The 22,353-nt window shown below is 42.5% G+C and overlaps 1 protein-coding gene across 1 annotated transcript in view; it reads left to right on the top strand.

The window, feature by feature from the left end:
* Positions 1-19,807: 19,807 nt before the first annotated feature.
* TMEM65 (transmembrane protein 65) overlaps positions 19,808-22,353 on the top strand; it is a 35,445-nt gene continuing 32,899 nt past the window's right edge. The window contains exon 1 of the mRNA XM_086608816.1: positions 19,808-19,930. Within this exon, the coding sequence (XP_086464942.1) occupies positions 19,813-19,930 (118 nt within the window). The 5' untranslated portion in view covers positions 19,808-19,812. The remainder of the gene's footprint in view (positions 19,931-22,353) is intronic.

Here is a 22,353-nt window from a genome sequence, read left to right as displayed (position 1 = left end):
GGTGGTACGCTACAATTGATATCGCTAATGTGTTTTTCTCAATTCCTTTGGCACCGGAATGCAGGCCACAGTTTGCTTTCACTTGGAGGGGCATCCAGTATACCTGGAATCGACTGCCCCAGGGGTGGAAACACAGCCCTACTATTTGCCATGGACTGATCCAGACCACACCGGAACAGGGTGAAGCTCGAGAACATTTGCAATACATCGATGACATCATTGTATAGGACAACACAGCAGAAGTTGTTTTTGAGAAAGGTGAAAAAATAATCCAAATCCTTCTGAAAGCTGTTTTTGCCATAAAACAGACGATAAATGAATTGAATTGTGTGATATTAATTGCTGAATAACCCTGTCACTGCATATCATCATTGCTATGGTTGTCACATTATACTAATGCCATTATATTAAGAATCATCCAGGTTAATGAAGAATGAACTGCGACAGAACCAGAAGCAACTTCGAGATCGACATCTTCAACCTGCAGACGGCGGACATGGACTGTTGCCGGATACACCAACTACGAGCTCAGCTGTCACACACAACAGAGACTACATCATCTGTTCTACCGACTGAGTGAATTCCACATCATCTTTCCTGCCCTGAGAGCCTGCTACAACAGATGAAGCTCGGAGTTACAGACTGAATAAACTCAACACAAATTTTGGAGGGATGACCCATGAACTAAGGGAACAGTATATATGTAAGGTTTGAACATGACGTGCATGGTATGGAATAAGGGGTGGATACTGTCCTGGTTTTAGCTGGGACAGAGTTAGCTCTTCCTTTTAGCAGCCAGAAGAGCTCTGTGTTTTGGTTTTACTCAGAGGCTCGCTCTGAGAAGCATGTTGATGGCAAGCTGATGTTTGTAGTTGGCACTGAGGTCTCAAGGACTTTTCAGCTTGCCGTGTTCTTCCCAGTGTGCAGGAGCACAACAGGATAAGGGGGGAGCATAGCTGGGACAAGGGGGCCACGATTCCCCTTGTGATTTGTGGTGGAACTTAAGATTGAGGGCCAAACTGGCCAATTAGTATTTCATATCATGCAGCGTCATGCCCAGTGTAAAAACGAGGGTCAGCCGGAAAGAAGGGCCTTTACTCTTTCGCGACTCTCACTTTCGGACTCTCAGAGTGCTTTCTCTCTTTCTCACTCTCTATTTCGGGGCCTCACGTTCGTCCGGGATTGCAGCTTCAGGACAAGACGGGCTTTGGATAAGAGCAGGTGGTGAGCATTTACACTGTTATAGTACTTATCTGTATTAAATTGTTCTTATCTCAACCCACAGGTTTCTGTTTCTCCTTTAATTCTCTCCCTCATCCCTGGGGTGGGGGAGGGTGAGTGAGCGACTGTGTAGGGTCTGATTGCAGGAGTGGCCTAACCCACGACAGGCTGTAATCCTCCTTGCTCCTATTTCTCCACTGCCCACTCAGGATCAGACCAGAAGTAATTCTATACAACAGCCTCAGCCTCCTGAATGGAGTAGGTTGGTCTTTCTCCTTTGTAACATGTGGCTAACCGTAACTTACTGTGGATAAAATCATTGTGGAGTATCCACCTGGCAGCTTCCCCTGTGCTGCAGATATTATCCTATCTAATATGACATATTTAGGTTCCTGTGTTGCTTGCCCAAAAATAAGTAGAAAACCACTTTAAGTAGAAAGAATAAATTTGTAAAATCCTACATTTTCAGATTGCTTTTAAACCCCTTGAGCTGCTAATACGATATCACTGACTTGGACACTGGAGCCTCATGGCAGACAATAGAAGAGATTTGTAGTGAACTATCTTAGTATGGGATATTTCTGTCAGTAAACAAGCAGGAGCACATTCCACCAATTTAGAATCTGTAAAACTGAATGTCCACAGCAAAGCCTGAGAAAACTGCTTGCTTCTTTCCCCACAGAGGTGTCTTTGTAAAAACAAATAGTAACTAAGGTAAATTTAACAGTCTCGTTTTCATATATAACCAAAATTCCTCTTCTGGGTTTGAATTCAGCTGAAGTGCTAATGGATCCTTCCACAACAGCAAAAACTATCTTTGAACAACTACATTTTAATGAGATCCTTCTGATTCTGATAAGAATCCACAAAGAAATTGGCAGTGACAGTCCAGCGTTAGAATATATTCCAGGGCAAGGAAATTTAGAGAACAGCAAGTTTGAACCCACCACACAGTACAAAAAATAAGCTTCTGAGTTTCATAATAATTAATCAAATCTGCATAAAGGTATACTATTCCTTTCAACCCACTAGGCACAGTAAAGTGGGTTGAAATCTCAAAATTAAGAGTGTTTGAAGACAGTTAATGGTAAAGATGCCACGAACCTTCACGGGAAAAATATTGACAGTAGGTTTCACTCCCCCTCACCATCTTTCCTCCTCCAGAACTTGCAAAAATAACAAGAAATGTCAAGCACAACATCAAAATAATTCAAGGGTAATTTGCTGCTCCTAAAATATTTGTAGCCGTAAAACATCCTGCTTGCCTGCACACGTGTCTGGCTGACGATGCATGCAAGCCAAAATATATTTCTAAATCCAGCTGTTTCTCTTGATGCTGCAGGCCAGAAGCATGAGTGGAGTGGGTCATCAGAGAAAGGCCCTGGTGTGCTGGTGGAGTTTCTTCTTAAGAATCAATACTGAGTCTTGAATTGTGAGAACGAAAAGACACAAAAGAATTGGAATAGTTAGTGAACATAGGAAGAAGGGAAAAAAGAAAGCTAATGAGGCACCCTGCAAGTCTGTGAAGACGAGAATGAGAAATTTTACATTAATGAAGATGATGGTGAAAAGAATAAAAAAATGACACTCAATTTAGAAAGTGGGGGTGGCAGGAAGAACAGTGACACCATTAGTCATAGATAAAAGACGTGTGGGGACAGGTATGTTAGGAAAGATGCTGAGTTCAATCACTACTGCACTGTGTCTACGCAGTTGCATAAAGCCAGTCAGTGAAGGAATCTTATTATATGTCAAGGAGAGAAAATTGTCTTCATTCATGGACTTCAGAGGCTTTGCAAAAAGAGTTTCCCTATTGCTTACATATGCACAATAGAGTTACTTAGCAGCAGCAGATGAAATTGGGATAAGGTCAAAGAAAAGTGAGAAATGTTATGTTATGTTATGTTATGTTATGTTATGTTATGTTATGTTATGTTATGTTATGTTATGTTATGTTATATTACAGACTACTTCAGTTGGAAGGGACCTACAACAATCATCTAGTCCAACTGCCTGACCGATTCCGGGCTGACCAGAAGTTAAACCATGTTACTAAGGGCATAGTCCAAACGCACAAGCCTCTTAAACACTGACAGCCTTGGGGCACCGACCACCTCCTTAGGAAGCCTGTTCCAGTGTTCTTTACCACCCTCTCGGTAAAGAAGTGTTTCCTAATGTCTAATCTGAACCTCTCCTGAGGCTGCTCTGAACCATTCCCATGCACCCTATCACTGGATACCAGGGAGAGGAGATTAGCACCTCCCTCTCCACTTTTCCTCAGAAAGCTGTAGAAAACAATGAGGTCACCCCTCAGCCTCCTTCTCTCCAAACTAGGCAAGCCTGAAGTCCTCTGTCACTCCTCACAGGCTGTGCCTTCCAGCCCTTTCACCAGCTTTGTAGCCCTCCTCTGGTTGCATTCCATGACCTCCACATCCTTGCTAAATTGTGGGGCCCAGAACTGCACGCACTACCCAAGGTGAGGCCACACCAACACTGAACACAGTGGGACAATCTCCTCATGACACAGCTGGTCATGCTGTGTCTGATGCACCCCAGGATGCGGTTTGCCCCGTGGCTGCCAGGGCACCCTGCTGAGCCATATTGATCCTGCTGTAGAACAGCACCCCAGATCCCTTTCTGCAGGGCTGCCCTCCAGCCACTCCTTTCCTAATTTATGCTTGTGCCTGGCGTTACTCCATCCCAGGTGCAGAATCCAGTATTTGTTCTTGCTAAATTTCATCCCATTATAATTATATTAACATATTTTTGCTGCTGGATGACACTGAACGACACAGCTCAGCTGAAAAGAGCTAAATATTTATGTGGATGAGGATTTGGACATGGACATGAATATAGAAAATGGATATGAACCTTTATGTTTCAGGAGATGAGGAAACCATTAATGGCACAGGGTTAAGAAGACATTTATCTTTTTCATGTTGTTGCCTAATATCTTTCTCACTGATGACAACCAGACACTGGACAAGATAATGATGCAGCCTAATTTGGTATGACAATTCTCTTGGGATCTAGAAACATTTTTTTAAATCAATGTAACTTTTTCATTTAAATGACTTTTATTTTTCAAAGTTTGTCAAATAATGCAAACTTTCAAGTTTGCTATTTTGAATGATTGCATGAAGAGCTAGGTGTTTTAGTGGTCACATGTAGCTTCAATTTGAAATTAAAGAGGAACACAGAGACCAGTCAGTTTGGAAATGAAATTTTACAGACAGTTCATTGTATCTGAGCTTCTGATTCTTTAGCTGTAGTGAAATGCCAATACCAGTATCCAGAAGCATTTGCTCTCCATAAAATAACGTAGATTTCTCCAACATCTGTGGAGGGAATGATCTTCAGAGCCTTGTGGTCTACAAATCACCATCACATGACTATGAAAAAATAACCCAGTGGAAAATCTCTATTATGAGTTAAGAGCACACGTTCTTTCTCTCCAAATCTCCCTCATTTTTATCATAGGCATAACAAATGTCAGATAAAGAAGAGATTTTAAAGTAAATGAGGAAGAGGGGAATTTCCAAACTTTCTTTGGGCAAAAAGGCTGGCTGTGAGTGTTACTGTATGGTATGCTCGGCCTGGTTATTTGTGTTGCCTGTAAATAAGTGTTTTCTTTGGAGAGGGCTGACAACTTTTAGCATTGTGATCTTCCTGTATTGAAGAACACTTACAGGAGCTGTTCCTCCTTTGCCTGTATCTGTCCCAAGCCCATATAGGATTAATTTTCTATAGTCCACACCAGAAACGATAACAAGCCTAAAAAATAATGAAATTATTAAAACACATTCCTCTGTGTCACCCTTTCCCCCAAAACTCTTCTTTTTTTTGGAGGCTTTGCTTGTGAAAGCCGTCCTTAATTGCCTCCCGAAGGAGCTGTGCTTTAACCTTGCCACGGTTTTCAGGAAAGCCCTACTGAGTTTAGTTGAATAGCTGCCTGGAGAAGGGTTTTAGATTTAAATTTGCTACAGGATTCTGAGAAACCAGCTGAGATGGGGTATTGCAGCAAAGAGGAAGAAGAGTTCACAGTGCTGATGAGACCATATTTAGTGTGCACAGAGAACTTCTGCATAGCTGGAACAAAATCTGGCCCTCTCTAAGGATGGCAGAGAAGACTTCATTTTACTTGATCATTGTCTTAGGAAGTATTTTAATTGGTAAATATATAAATAGAGAAAAGAAGATGTGCATAATGTATCAATGTTAATTGCTAGCCTAAATAGCTTATATTGATGCATAGTTTCAAGCACACTTAAATAAATGGGAATATTTTGAAATCTACCCAAAACATTATACAGTACGTTTGTTCTCAACATCTCTATTTGTTGCTACAGAGAGGTGGTGGCCTCTAGTGGACTCTGTATAGGACTATAGCAAAGCTGAGACTTTAGGGTAGAAGTAATCACTACTATCAGTTTTTAAAAACCTACTGCACACTGGGGAGATGCTTTCTCAGTTTTAAACTCGGTTGGATCTATTGTGTAGACAGAGCTCTAGGTGCCTTGGTCTTTTTTTACTGAATTTTTTAAAAGCCATTTTTAGAAGGCTTTAAATCAATTCAGGCTGCCGGGAACATGACTACAGTGGGACTTCAATGACTTTAAAAGTAGGATTAGCTGAAATACTTTCAAACTTGTCTTGAATTTTTCATATTACGGTAGATTTTCCAAGTAAGGTCTAACATGTCTTCTGATCCTGTATGGGAGTCCCCTGTGTTTGATCATGTAATGGGATGTATGACTTTGCATGCCCCTGGCAGGGCTGTCCCATCTGTCTGGTGGGTTCGGGTCTGGGCTGTACCCCTATGTGTCAGATCACACAACAAGGTAAGTCTGCATCACTAATCATGATGCAAACCTGCAGCAGAGGGCTTTGGCTTCTGGAAAGGCTCCCTGGCATCAGGCACTGCTGGGTAATGACCCATAGCTGCAGAGCAGAGTAGCTCACCTGTCCCTACACAGAAGCTGCAGCTGGTAAAGAGATCTAAGATGCAGCTGGCAAACAGATCACAGCACCTGGTGTGTGAGATCAGAAAGCTGGAGAGAATTGATGTGGCTGTACAGCAAGCACCCGACCTAGAAGTGCCATAGCAGAGTATGATGAAGAGGGAATGAAATGAGTAAGTCTCACGTACAGTGCATGAGACTGGGCAGATCTTAAATCAGTGATTTGCTATCAATATTTTCACTTGTAAAATAAAATGGAAGCACCTCCTTCTAGTGAGAATTAATTCACTGATGTTTATCTATCTCTGTAAAAGTATAAAGTGCTGTTATCAGAAGGGCAAGAGGAAAAATTACCTGCAAATCCTTGGTTGCTCTATATTGTTATCAGTAACATTTCACAGTGGATGCGGTATCAAGGTTATTGATGGATGGTCAACGCCGGATTTCTCCAGCACGAAGCTCTCCGAGTCAGGCCACGTTTCCTCCCAACGTTTGCAGCAGCTGCAGCAAGCACACTTCTGCAGATGTTTTGAACCAGTAAGACAAATGAAAAAAACAGTACTTGTACTTTAATACTTACACATGCTTATGCATTACATCCGCATGAATATCTATGTTCTCCCATATGTCTACTCACAAAATTTTATCTATTTGGTATTAATTCCGTACTTGCATATAATTGGATCCTTATATAATATCTTTCTATATACTGAGCCAAGTTTTTTTCTTTCATTTTCTGATTATGAAGGAATCCTACAGAGGCTGTAATTTTTTTTTGGTTGTTAAATCTGCTATTGAGCAATTCCCTTCCTGATGATTGCTGAGAACGGAATGGAAAAAAAGAAACGTTTCAGTCAGAACTTCCAAGACAAGAGAGAACACACCCCGAAGTAAAGTGCATACCTAAGCAGAATTCCAAACAAGTTCTGTAACATATTTTATACATAATTTTATATGAGAATATGCAAATTTCTAGATGATCCTGGCTGATGGTGTTACACTTGCATAGAGCTCTCCTAAGAGCTCATGAAGATTTGATTTTTTCTCAATTAGATTCTTGACCCTTACATTTTGTTTTACAATAAGAAGCTTTTATTGCACAACAGCAGAGTAATAGGGCTTTTAAAGGGTGTAGATTTTGTTTCCCTGAATTGTACAGTTTTACATTGTCAAGGCTGTTTATAGGAGCCTTATAATAAGAAAAATAAGCCTTTGATCTTGTTTTTGCCAAACACTAGCAGTACACGTGGTAGAATGTTAATCTCAGTGTTTAAGTCATATCTGTATTTAAGATCGAATGCACACAAATCCATTAAGATGGAAAGTTTAATTACCTAAACAGTTTGGAAATTTGGCATAGTTTGTTCAAAGCACCTCTAGAAACCCTAATTTTCTCATTTGATGATAAACATTAGTTACAAACAGAGTTGTAAAGTCAAAATTGGCACACGAACTACCAGATTACTCTGTAAGTGCCCCTGCTCTTCAAATTAGGGTACACATAATCCTAATTTTCTGGTGTCTCAGTTGCCATCTTCAGATGTGTTGAGGATCCCCCTACTGCCATTTGAAGCTGCTGAGGCCAGTAACACTAAGGAAACCCCAAAGTTGCGTGCAAGCAGTTTCAAGGTGTCCCTACCACATAGTAAAACTCCTGTCTGGGCAAATACTACTAGTTTTGCTATGATTCTCATGATACGGTAGAGTGGGGGGTTTGAGAGCTCAAGTCTAAAGTTTATGTGACAGTCTCTGGTTTTGGCTTTTAATGTAAATTTCTAGTCATTGTGATTATAGCAAAAGCCTTGAAAATATTAACAGAACACTCTATAAGCCTCTATACTCTCTAAGTACTCTGTAAGTACCCTATAAGCCCCAAACTCCCAAAGAATAATAAAAAAAGAACATAACACAAAAGATGTTTTGCGAAGAGGAAGCAGTACATCCTTCTGAGCAAATTTCTGATGAAGGTGCAGGCTGTAGGCTTGGTTTAAAGCATCCAGCGTGTTCTATATACCGAACTCGAGCAAGAGCTGTAGGTAAGTGGGAAATGGCTGGCAGAGACTGGATGAGAACACTACAGAAGTATTGTGAGGCTGATTCTCTGAAGCTATTCCCAGTTTAAACATGTGTTAACAAATTGTTCATCTTGTATTCTACTTCCAAGATCTCTTTGTCCATCCATGCTTTGGTAATGAAATTACCCAGCCATGGAAGCAACAACTGCAGCTTTCTGCGCTGTGGAAAACCAAAGGCAACTGCTACTGTTGGGAATCCAGTATTCTCCTGTTCTGAATCTCTTCATCAGCATTTTCTGGTGTCTGATATACATTGCCAATTTACTTTAAAAAGGTCCTTGTTCATTACTAGACTTCAGATTGCTTATTCTGAACAATTTCATCTCAGATCCTGATTTTATGGGTTATGTGCCACATGTTAAACAACAAAGTCTCAAATCTCAGGGTCATTGGTATCTACGCCTTGTGAAGTATTTTTTTTTTTAAAGAAAAAATAGTAATCTTACAGAATTGCAAAACTGAAGAGGCAATATACACAACGAACACAAGTGAACATAGTGCATTTTTTTGTCACACATATCGAAGAGTTGGTTCTTTCTCCCTATATAACCACATAATTAGCTTGCATATGGGAGAGACAGAAATCTGGAAAAATTGTGTTGCAGTGACTCGTCTTACTCCTGCTATGTTACTGATCATTTATTTTGCTTATAGCAACACCAAGACCAAAACTTCTGCTCATTATTCCACTTGTATTTCTAAGTGGCACTGCAAGCTCCAGTTTGGAAGCTGCTTCTCTGGAGACCACGATATCTCTAATATGTCTACAGATGAACGTTTGTCTTGGGTCTTTAACATCATGTCTGCATTACCACCTATTTTTGTAAGCACAATGTGCTTTCAAACCCCCTATAGGAATAATTTTGTAAACCATTTAAAAATCACATTTGTTAGCGGCAATACAGCAGAAAAGAGCAATGCTTGGTATCAACAAACAGCTCCTGTGATGCCTCATGACTATCAACTTCTAGAAATATATTTGTTTCTCCCTTGGTTACAGTTCATACACAAAGGCCTATTAATATTTTTTCTGGCCAAAAGATGTAGTTTTCAGAAAAAATATTTGTTGTTATTCAGATAACAGTTTATACTGACAAGACAGGTTTATATTCTGCATTAATTTGAGAATGAAGAGTGTAAAAGAACAGGATAAATGTGGATGAAGTTAGTCTGGATTGTGGGATTTATCTTTTACCACGTGCCCAGTACAAGACGCAGGAGACCTTGTTCTGCAGATATCAGTAGACCAGCTGAAATCCCATGAACTGAGTTTGCATCCTCTTGTCCTGTGTGTTTATTTCCTGATGGAGAGCAAGCACTCTGCTGCCCAGGTTTCAAATCCTAGCCAGGGATTTCAGAAGAAAAAGCAGAGTAAGTAAAAGTAAAGTATAATCTGAGGAAAAGATAGTGTGTTCATGCTTTAAAGGTGATTTTGAGTAAGACTCATCTGCTAAAAATCTTATGCATCTGCAAGTTAAGCATTTAAGTCATAGTGACTCCCAGCAACCTTTACAATCTTTGCTGATAACCAGGCATGAGTAGAGGGTGGTTAAGCTGATCATCAGACAGGTCTCTAAGGTAAGTCAAGTGAGTTGCCTTCCAGAGGTGTCTGCACCCCTTCCTGTCTATATTGTGAGCCCCGGCACCTACACACAGACATCCCCGCTGTAGATGTCACCACAGATATCTAAAGTCATATGGCTAAATTTGAATTGGTCGCTCTAGACTGTCTTTATAGTCCATGGAAATCCAAAGTTCAGGCACGAAAGCCCAGGAGGGAAACTACAGCTCAGTCAGGCTAAGGAGACTGACAGAAAGTGTACAAGGGTAACACAGAGTCAAAACTGTAAAAGTTGATATTGCTGATCCGCGTCACGTAGGCTTCAGGGAGCAAGAGGCGAACTTCCAACAGGCAGCACAAAGCTGAAATGCAAGAAACAGATGACCTAGCATGCCTGGCAGAGATCACTGAGGTCTAGGCAATACTGAAGCACAGTAATAAAACAAAATCGATAGCTTCTTGGATTACACAGTTGTAAAGAAATCAGGCAGGACACACTCTGGCTGTCCTTGCCACAGGCAAGCAGTCTTAAATGCTGAGGAGCATTGTTGGGGGCAAAGTTTTTATAATGTAAGATCTTTATCCCTTGGAGTAGTGCAAGCATATAAAAAGACAGTGGAATAAAACAAACAATCAAAACCAGAAACATAAACTTGTGGTTCATTTTCCTGTTAAAGCAACACTATAAAATAAATTATTATGGAGTATTACATGGTGCGATTAAAGTGCTTCACCGAGTCCATTTATCTCAGGCACCTAAAAGTTTGGCTCAAACCCTCTGTTTGTTCACCAAACACAAAATGTAACACATAAATGTTACAGTGACTGTGTCAAAACCCACATACTTTGCTACAATGAATATTGCCAGTTTTCTGTCCCTGCCTGTAAGTTTAGGAGAATTCCATCTGTCAGCTGCTTGTCCGAGTCTCCTAGATAAGCCTGGTGTATCCAAATTTTCAGAATGAACAAGGTTCTTTCTTTTGTTTATTTAGAAAATATATTAATAATTATTACAGTTATCACCTGAAATACTAAAACGTAACAGATACTAACTTTTGCAGAATGCATGCTAATATTATAAAATAAAGGCAATAGTCATACCTTTCTGTAACAGCTGGGTATCAGCTTCATTGGGTCATTTTGAATTTAGCACCAAGGCAAGATTTAGAATCATGGAATGGTTAGGGTTAGAAGGGACCTCAAAGATCATCTCGTTCCAACTCCCCTGCCATGGGCAGGGAAACCCTCCACTACACCAGGTTGCTCAAAGCCTCATCCCACCTGGCCTTGAACACTTCCAGGGATGGGGCATCCACAGCTTCTCTGGGCATCCTGTTCCAGTGCCTCACCACCCTCAGAGTGAAGAATTTCTTCTTTATATCTAATCTAAATCTCCCCTCTTTCAGTTTAAATCCATTGCCCCTTGTCTTGTCTCTACACACCCTCGTAAAAAGTCCCTCTCCAGCTTTCCTGTAGGCCCCCTTTAAGTACTGGAAGGCTGCTATAAGATTACCCCGAGCCTTCTCTTCTCCAGGCTGAACAGCCCCAATTCTCTCAGCCTGTCTTCATAGCAGAGGTGCTCATACTTCCTACCTTGCTCCTGGTAACACTGCTTTACCTACACAACCGGTACAGCAAGAGCACTCTCAGGGATAGACAACAGTGAACCCCAAGTAACAGTGAAGCCGCACATCAGCCTCTGCCTCTGTACCCACACAGCTACATCTGACCAGATTGTTTCCATTTCGATACAAAATGATGCTGCTCGGGAATAAGCTCAGGCTCTGACAGTGGCTCCGCCATTGCAAAGCAGTGACTTTTGAGCATTACTGACTTATTTCGCATTCGCATCTGGTTTTCTGGGGGTGAAGGAGGTTCTCTTCACCAACAATCTCTGGTTGCCTCCTCTCATAATCCAATTCGATAGCAGGTTGAATGCAATATTAAAACCCGTCAGCTAGAGTTACTCATCACTATTTTATCTGCACAGGAGACAGTCATGCAGGCATAGCATGCATATCCAAATTATTTTCTGTGAATGGCCAGTTTACTAAAAAAGCTCTCTACCTTGTAACTCTTATTCTTAGGAAGTTAATTGATTTTCTTACTGCTTAGGGAAAGATGATCAAGACTTTATCTTTATTCATCCATATAGAAATTAAGTGGTTAATTAAAACCAAAACTACCATAACATAAAAACGTGTTAAAAACACCATTTGGTGTGATGGTGCATTTAGCATTTGACAGTCACTTGCACACTTGGGAGATGACTATATCTCTGTAGTTATTATGAACTGCCTGTAGCCTTTTCTTTCCATCAATGAACAAAATATTAGTGTAAACTATCATCAGGATCTCACATAGCATCTGTTTCTGCTCCCTTTTCCTTTTCACCTTTCTGTTATTGTACATATCTTTATATTAAATAGATCTATACACCCTCTATAAACAAATAAATGGAGCATCTTGTATACACTAGAACTTTTGAAGATCTCACTGGAACAGTGCAAATGTTTTGAAATTTAAATAGATAGTAATTAAAAATTCATTGCCAGTCTCCTACTGAATTAATCCAGCAGTTAAAACTGCACAACAGCTATTCATCGCGAAAGCTCTAAATGTGGATTCTAATCTATTCCGGTTATTGACTTGTTTTTTTAACGTGAGGGGACATACGCATGTGACCCTGCTGAGAAAAGAGTTCAGACTCTCAATCTGCCAGACAATGAGGATACAAATAATTTTACAATAAGACGTTGGCTTTTTTTTGGCAGTTCACACCTGCTTATTTCCTTCTTGAAAACTATCGTTGTCATATAATCCGTTAATTGATTTGCACCCTAATCCGTATTCACAAAACTTAATATATCATAGATTTTTAAAATGAAATTTTTAAAATGAGTTGAGGCTATGGAATTCTACAATTATAGAGAGGGACCATCACATTACCATGGTATATAATCATATTTGGTTTTGTATAACAAAGACAGCTTCAAATAGCAGCTTATTCATCAATAAATTAGTAAATGGAGATTGAAAATCTTGTACTGGGAACCTCAATACAAGGTATTTAACCTGCCATGGTTACTGAAGGAAACAATAGGAAGTAGGACGTATTTAAAGCAGATTTATTTGAAGTAAAAGAGTGGGAACAGCCAGGCTGAGTATTTTCACAGGATAACATGGGTGGAAGCCTCACAGAGTAGAAAGTGAGAAAGCAAAAGAAAGAAAGCAACCATTGAAGAGGAAAAACAAGTAAGACAGAGAAATCTGTGATGTAAAACTCCTCGAAACACCTGGTGAGAGGTAACAAAGCTCTTGTTCACCACCGCTTTCACTGAATGCGTAAATGGGCTGAACAACTGCTTGGGCCGCCCTTTCAGTGGCATTTAATGCTTATCTCTGTTACTAATTAGCTCTGTTCAATAGAGGTTAAAAAGACCAAGGGGCAACACAGTTAATGGTGATGGAAATGTTTTATATGGCATAAGAGAACGACTGCTTCAGTGACAGCAAAAAACTGTCAGGGTAGGGTCCCTATAGGTCACCTCATCCATTTTGCACTTCAAAGTGGTGAATGTCTCCAAGGTCCTAATCCAGCTGCTTCGTAATGCTTTGAGAGCTTTATCTTTTTTCCATGCTCCAAAGGAACGGTAATGGCACACCATCCTTCGCATGATATGCTACTCCAGTGCTTAGGCGCCAGGTGAAGGTGCTGGGCAAAGGTGATTTACAGTATCTGTACGTTCACCCGACTTGAGAGCTGTGCAGGAGCTGCTCAGTCCTCACAGCAGGTCCACCACTCCAGTCCCTGCTCGGCATTTTTACAGCCCCAAACCCGAATGTCACAAATCTGAAGTACGTTCAAGTGACCCCTGATGATAGTCTCAGCTTTGCACTGATGTGACAGACCCTCTGTACCGTGGAAATTCCCAAAGACTATTTTAGACCACCTCGTCCTTTTTCTGGGAAACATGTAACGGAAAATAGCCAAGCGGGCCCAATGAATGCAAGCTGTATATACTGCTTTTCTTGGACACTTCCTGCTCTCTTTTGGAATATTTCTCTTCTTTCACACCTTTCCCCTGATATATTTTAATGCAGTTCACAAAGTGAAACAGTTCAGCCCTGTCACCTTACCCAATTTATTAACAAAATCATATTTTGAACTCAAAGAATGTACTGATGTTTTCTCTTTTTCAAGTGGAACACAAATATTGGAGGACAAAGGGCAAAGTTTTCCAACGTGTTTAGTGTGAAAAACTCCAGGACTCATTTGAAGAAGTGCTGTGCGTCCATATATTATAAATCCGGGAGGAATTATGGTAAACACCTATTTTCGGCTCTTCTAAGTTAAAAGAAGAGCTAAGAGCTTGTCTAAGCTAAGGCTCCACTTGACTGTTATACGAAGCAGATCCAGTCTTTTAGAAAATTAACCTTTAGAAAGCTGTTCAGTTGCTAATTATTTTCACTGCTAAAATTTTGTACAGTATTCTGATTCTGCCTAGTTTCAGCTTCGAGACTTGCCATACATTGATATGCACTGTTCGGTGTGATTGTTATGTACAATTTTACTGTGTGCTGAAAATGTTGTTTTATAAAGTAAGTTACTTAGAGATGATGTTTTATGTTCAACCCACAAACTTCCAGTTAATGAAGTGAATAAATGGATCTTTGAAGTCCCTTACTAAAAAGGATTTTTCAAACCTTTAATAATTCTCCTAACAGTTTTTTGAGCTATATGCAATTTATTTAAATGGAATAGAATTGACTGTTTGGGTTGGAAGGGACCTACAACGATCATCTAGTCCAACTGTCTGACCGGTCCAGGGCTCACCAAAAGTTAAAGCATACTACTGAGGGCATAGTCCAAACACTTCTTAAACACTGACAGGCTTGGGGCATCGACCACCTCTCTAGAAAGCCTGTTCCAGTGTTTGACCACCCTCCTGGTAAAGAAATGCTTCCTAATGTTCAGTCTAAACCTCCCCTGACGCATCTTTGAACCATTTATCTTAGACTGAAGACACTGAAGCTGAATACAATACTCCAAAAGTATTTACCCTGACAGTCAGAAAAAGTGTAACTTCTCACCTTGTATTTGATAACATCCTGCTTATATATGGAAAAAACATATGATCCCCTTTAGGAACAGTGCTCCAGAGGGAGCTTACTTCAGTGATTGTCTGCCATAATCCGCAGCTTTGTTTAAACCGCACAATGTGCCTGTCTGCTTCCTGAATGTTAAAAACATGGAATAATTTACAAGAACAAGATGAGGACTAGAAAAGGCCTTGACACTGTGTAAGTGCTGCTCAGCAAAAAGTAAAACATCAGTATGTTATCAACACTGTTTTCAGCACAAATCCAAAACAAAGCTCCATAGAAGCTACTATGAAGAAATTTAACTCTATCCCAGCCAAAACCAGGACAGAGTTCTAAGTTTCTGTCTTGAAATAATTTATAAGTGTTTATCAATATAATAATGCATATGATTGTACAAAACTGTACAAACAGGGAAATGGTGATGGTCAGAAAGATCCTCTGTTTGCAGTTGATCTCCTACAACTTCCCACAACTATTGTAACTTCTTTTATTGCTATATGACAGATTTTTGCACTATTTCCATAAGGGATGATATTTTAAGCTCCCAATCTTGTCTTCCATTCATATTTTAGACTGTAGACAGGATTTCCAACTTTACCGAGTCATCAATGTATTCCAAGGCCCCTTCTGTAAGTGAGCATCCAGTTGCATTCTCTGCGGATTCTTCCATCTGCTAGCACACAAACAATTGCAGAGTCAGACCCTTGCTGGGCTAGCAGGACCAGGAGAGCCACACGCTTTTCAGAAACGTGAGGCAGAAGCAAAGTACCTTGTGTATGCCTCCCTGGAGCTATTTATCTATAAGTTTCCTGGAAAGTTGGACCTGCCTAAATTAGTGCTTAGCTAGTAAAACACAAACTGTGCATATAGTTGCAATTTATGGCATCAAAAATTTATCACCCTTTGAATCTTGGTCTCACCTTAGCTAATGATAATTACCTTTACACTGGGCAGAAAAATCACATTACTCCCTTAATAGAAAGTTCCTGCATGAATAATATTCTCTTACTTCACCATATAAAAATATAATTAAGCATGCACCCAGTATTTATATAGGATGAGGGCCGCCTAATATTTCCTGCCAATCTTTACAAGAAGACTTGTCTCCCAGCTCTGCAGTCCTTAGAAGGCATTGCAGAAACTCTGTTAAAGATGGTTGGCACTTTTCTGCTGATTTCTACATAAGCATTTTCTAGCTTTTAGGGCTGAACATCATCACATTTTCCATGTAGCATTTTAAACAATTTCCTCCTACTTCTGTCAGTTGGTGCATAAACCAGTTTTATTAGTTTGGTCACTCATAAATAAATACGTTGGGAGAAAATTAACCTATCAGCAATAAACCAAGAAAATAAAGTGAAACTTCGGCATTTTTCAGAACATTGTGAGAAATATGCATTTCAGCAGGTTCACAAGCTCTGCTGTAGTGTCCAGGACTCATGAAAGTTACTCTACACCACCTGCTGAATTGAGTTAAATAAACAGTCTGATTAATTAAAGTGTCAGTTTAGCCAATAGCTTCAATTTCACTTCTTCACAAAATAAAAGTTCCAATGAAGAATTATGGAAAAAACCTATTATATTATCTAGTTCATTTCCTGTCATTGCAGCACAGTTCCTCTGAAGAGACTTTTATTCCAATTCATTCAGTGCAGTTTTAAAGGCTCGGAAAGGCACAAGCCATAGCTGCTGCCCACGGAATTTACCGTCTGCTAAACTCTGATCTCTATTTTGACATACAAGCAATGCTTTCATTTTCATAACAGTGTTGTGTCATGTCTACTTAAATAATGCCCTTGCACTTCTCTGAACGTTTGATACTCCTAAACAGCAAACACCTAAAGGCTATGTTAGAAACTCCTAATCCACTGTCACTGTTTTCATATTCATTTCATCAGAGATCCACACTGGCACAGGGTCCTGTCTACAAGGAAATCCTTCAGAGACTGGCACGATAGACTACCAACCCCTCTGGACAAAGAAACTCTCTCCTTCAGTGCCTGAAAACACCTGCAATGTTTTGAGTACTGTCAAAACACCCCTAGAAAAATTCAAATGCAATCACCTTTTGCAATAGATGTACAGAGTGGTTGGCACAGGCTGCACTGGCAGGAAAAACAGGAAGTCTCTTTTCTTGCCAGGTACCAGTGTTCCTTCTTTGCTCTGTCTTTATAGTCTGGTGCAATCAAGCTGTGTGAATAAAAAAATCAAATGTAATATATAACATAATCAGAAATATGTCAGATTGAAGTGTTAAAGGTTTGGCATCTGGAAAGTTTGTTTTCTCCTTATTTTTCAGATGGCATTTTTTCAGGTGATTAGCAATCCCATTGCATGTCCTGCATTTCTGTGTGGAAGCATCCATTTTTATTGAAAAAAAATATTTGATTAAGAAAGCTTTAACAGCATCTTTGACCACTTTTATGAACTCTGCTGTTACAATTCTCTGGAAGTGAAAACTATTACTGACTGCCGCGTTACCCCTGAAGAGTAGCAGAAGATACCATTTTTTCAATAAAACGCCTGAGAAGATAAGTACAGTTCTGAGCATCACCAAAGGCCCTGGATCAGGAGTAAGCACTGGAAGAAAGAGTTACAGAACTGTGAAAAGTCTCGTCTCAGAGGCAGAATCTATCAGTTGCATGGCAAAATCTCATTTAACTGGAAATAATGGCCAACATTTGTCTATCTCTACTATTTCTCTACAAGGGTGAAAATTGTAACATTGCATATCCAGGCCTTTATGACTTATTTTCTATATTTCTGTGCTCACTTTCTTCACCCTCCCTACAGTACACACACTACATGTAAATATCCATAACATTGAATGCATACTCTAGGTAAGACACCTGTTTATCAGGAGACCCTTGCCTTTACACCACGCATTAACTCTGCAGCAGTGGAACTGGAGATAAAATGCTGTTTTTTCATTTAAAGTTTTAACTTCTCCCTGTGAAGAGTGCAAGATGACGTTAAAACTTTCTGCTTGCCCTCCTCCAACACGGCAGCAGACCTCCCTGTCAAAGAAACCACCTGGATGGACATCCCCCTCCAGAAGTCTGCTATCTTTAGTATTAAAAGAGCTAAACATACAGCAACAAATTTTAGTGCCTCCAGAAGTCGTTTACCTTAGTATTAAATGAGCTAGGCATATAATTAAAGAGAGAGAGCCCCATGTGGTGTGGTTATTGAGGTTCTTTGCAGGCTAATTACAAAATCTGGTACTTTTTGAATACAATGTTTTGAAAAAACAACCTGGATTAACCCCTAGGATGACATATGCACCAGGGAAGCATTCAGACCATGCAGCAGAACACTCAAAATCTGGTTGTAAAAAATCCTCTGTTCCTTCAGGATGTAAACTGTGCCCTAAATGTGTATTTAAAAAAAAAAACAAAACTATTCTGGGTGGTTCAAACACAATGCCTGCCAATTAATTTTAAAAAAACCCAAATGCTGTATGCAGCTCAAATGCACTAGATCAAAACTAGGATGTTAAAACCCTCAACACTCTAAGGCAAGGACTTGGAAAATGGCAAAGACAAGGAAAAATTTTGTTTCTGTTATTCTGGCACGAGGCTGGCATGGGCTCAGGACACCTCTTCTAGAATCATACAATCATAGAATGGTTAGGGTTGGAAGAAACCTCAAAGATCATCTCGTTCCAAACCCCCTGCCATGGGCAGGGACACCCTCCACTAGACCAGGTTGCTCAAAGCCTCATCCAACCTGGCCTTGAACACTTCCAGGGATGGGGCATCCACAACTTCTCTGGGCAACCTGTGCCAGTGCCTCACCACCCTCAGAGGGAAAAATTTCTTCCTTATCTCTAATCTAAATCTCCCCTCTTTCAGTTTAAAGCCATTGCCCCTTGTCTTGTCACTACACACCCTTGTAAAAAGTCCCTCTCCAGCTTTCCTGTAGGCCCCCTTTAATTAAGTACTGGAAGGCTGCTATAAGATCACCCCGGAGCCTTCTCTTCCCCAGGCTGAACAGCCCCAACTCTCTCAGCCTGTGTTCACAGCAGAGGTGCTCCAGCCCTCGGATCATCTCCGTGGCCTCCTCTGGACCCGGCAGTGAAGCAGTCCTGTGGGTTTACAGGTACCTTAACAACACACGTAACACCAGAAGCTCAGGAGGCAGCCCCGCCAGGCACTGGGGTTTCGTGCTCAACTCCCACTGCTCCCCTAATCCCCTCAGACCGGCCGCGCCCTCAGGCTGCGCCCTGGCCCGTCACGCCCCCGCTGTCAGGCGAACTCCCCACCGGGGCGAGGGCCGTCGACCCCGGCCCCGATGCCCCGGTGTACGCACCCTCCCCGCGGCCCTCAGCGACCTGGACGCCCTGAGGGGGAGACGGACGCCGCGCCGGCGCCAGAGCCCGCCACCGCCCTGCGCCGCCCTGCGCCTGCGCGGAGCCGCCCCCCGCCGGCCGCCCTGCGCCCCGCCCTGCCGCCGGCGCGGGGCCATGGGCGCCAGCGGCTGAGGTGGCCCGAGCGGCGCGGCGCGGCGTGTGGGGCGGGGCGCGGCGCCGCCGCCGCTGGCGGGAGCGGCCGCGGGGCGGTGACTGGGTGCGGATTCCCCGGCCCGGCGAAAGAGCCGCGGGAGCGCGGCCCGAGGACTCCGCGGCCGGCGTTTCTGGCGGCCCGAGCGCCGCGCCCTTCCCCTGCCCCATGTCGGCGTGGCTCGGCCGGGCGGCGCTGCTGCTGGGGCGGCCGGGGGCCCTGCCGCCGCCGCACCCTCCACCTGCCTGGGCTCGCTGCGTGGTCCGCCGCGCTGCTGCTGCCGCCGCCGCCTGGGCAGCCTGCGAGGCGGCGCCGAGGGGCTGCTTCTGCCGCGGGGGTCGCCGCCTCCCGGGCGGGCGCTGGGCACCCACCCGAAGAAGGAGCCGATGGAGGCGTTGAACACGGCGCAGGGGGCCCGCGACTTCATCTACAGCCTGCACTCCACCGAGCGGAGCTGCCTGCTGCGGGAGCTGCACCGCTTCGAGTCCATCGCCATCGCCCAAGGTGAGCAGCGATCCCTCGGAGCCCGGCCCGGCGGCCTGAGGGACGGCACCCGCCCGGGGCCGCGTTGAGGGCGGGCGGGGGGCGGCCCCGCAGCGGTGGCCGGGGGGGGGCCGAGCCCGTGCGGGGACTGAGCCCCCGAAGTTTGGCGTCGGTTGCGGCGGGTCCTCCCGCTCCGCCTGAGCGACTCCTTCGGGCGGCCGAGCGCGTCGGAAACTCCAGCAGGACGAGGAGGCATCGAGAGGTGTACGGCGGTGTGGTTTAGCGTAATCGGGTATGAACGAGGCACACAGCCTGAAATGTACGTTCCAGAAGCATCTGCAGCACCTTCAGAACTTAGAACGACCCACCGTGCCAAACCCTCGGTGTGTTCGCCGTCTCAGGAGGAGTTTTGGAGGGGCGCGGGTGGCCGTTTTTCGGAACGGGAGTAAAGAAAAGTCTCCCTCTTAAAATTCTTTTGACACTCGTGCGGCAGTAAATTGATTTCAGACCTCCTGAGAGACGCTGGGCTGCCGCTGCTCTGGGAGCTCATTCATGAATTGCACTTCCCCGCACAGAGAGCTGCCGGCATGGCTTCTTGGAAGCGTTGGCTCTTGTGCGGGAAGGTGTGTGTTTGCTGGGGAGGCTGATAGATGTGACTCTGAATATAGTGCTATGCAACACCAATTAAAATAATTCCCGGTGATTTTTTTTTGTCTGATCCAACTGTTCTTGCCGAGTTGGCGCTTCTTTAAACAAATCAAAAATCTGACAAAACCAAATCCTCTTAATTACAACCTCGGTGCTTCTCTTTCTGACGCTTAGTTGTAATTAACGGTTCCTATTGCAACAAAGATGACAGCAGGCACTTCAGAGATCAGTGTTTGTTTGATCCAGGCCTCTTTGTGACTTTGATAGTAGCGTGCCCTTGCAAAGGGCATTTCTGTGCCTTGTGGCTCTTCAGCACGTCTGGAAGAAATCTTCTGGTGGGCAGAGTACAGGTCCAGGGATCAGACATAGGAACGCTGCTTTTGTGAAGAGACAGAACCTTTTCAGGTACCTCTTTGTTTCTGTTCATAGCATACTTTCATATAAACACTAGTGCTTCTAGTCAGAGCGAGAGTAGTTCACTTAAACCGTTCATTTTAGGAGCAGCACTGCTGTTTTGCAGAGCGTAGATCGGTTGTATTTGTTTTCTAACGTAGTACGAAGTAAGTTTTGAGCTGTAAGTTGACGCTAACTTTTGAATACTAACAACTAATATTCTTCCTAAATAAACCCTTCTCAGCTTCTGAATGGTTCTTGCCCTCAGGTATTTGTGTGAGTTTCTGTCTCGGCAGTTTTTGCTCAGGTGAAACTGGGCTGCTCGCAGTGCTTCTGTGTACGTGGGGGATCGTGTTGTGGATATCAAAATGAGACTTTGAAGTGCATATCAGCATAATGTCTCGAGATTTATACAGAGATAATTCAACAGATGGTCCTGTTTAATATCTTGTTGCTCAGTTGCTGTTAGCTATGATATGAAAGTCTATTTCTGTAAAATGCTGTGACTTTCTAATGATTCAGGATTTAGAGGACAGTGTAACAAAAGCATTAGTTTGAGTTTAGAGACATTACAGCATGGGACCTTATTAGTAAAATGCAAATTCATTGCACTAGTGGAAACTGCAATTCGCTTGAGCCTGGAACTGAGCATTGTTCTTACTGGAGAGATTGTTTCGACAAAACCTCGGTTGTAGGCTTTGTAGTCTCGCAGATAAGGGCTGCACAGTGTTGTAATGCCATCAGACCTCGGTCCTTAGAGTCAGGTTCTTGATCTGCCCAACTAGTAGCTTGATAAGACTTTTTCAAAAATAACCTTTTCTTTTAGCCAGCTCCATTCATGATTTCTTTTCTTTACCAGACTGCAGCATGGTAAAAGCTGTCAGCTTTTAACTCTTTAAAAATGATATTTCTTCATGTATTGTGGAAAAAGAAAAATCATATCCAAGAAGGATTTCTAGTGAGTCTGTTGAATAAAAATTAGAGGGGGGGAAAGAAAGCCTTAGAACTATAGTGCGTACCCTGTGTACGTTCCCTGATATTCTAGAGAACTAAAATGACGTGAACAAGGGAGGAAATGTGGCATAGAAATCATTCAGTGCTGGTAAAATAGGTGCTCTGCTTTCTTTAGATGCACCCACCGTAGGGCTGCATCCTCTTTGATGTGCATGCATGTGAGCTGCTCTGGATGAAGGAAGGGAACAGTAATGACAGGAGTCCCTGGGTGAGATGGATTGCCCATAGCTGTTTTCTGTGGAGCATTGATATTGACAGAATTCAGATTTTATGTGAAGAAAGGCAGTGAACGTAGAGCCAGGCTCTTGAGGAGTGTAGGATGTGTATCATCACTCTTAACACCAAAGAGTGCCAGAAGAAGACAAAGTGTATAGAAAGGATGCACTGGA

This window comes from Tauraco erythrolophus, chromosome 3, assembly GCF_009769465.1.
Source record: "Tauraco erythrolophus isolate bTauEry1 chromosome 3, bTauEry1.pri, whole genome shotgun sequence".
Taxonomy (NCBI): domain Eukaryota; kingdom Metazoa; phylum Chordata; class Aves; order Musophagiformes; family Musophagidae; genus Tauraco; species Tauraco erythrolophus.
This window is presented reverse-complemented; position numbering and strand designations above follow the sequence as displayed.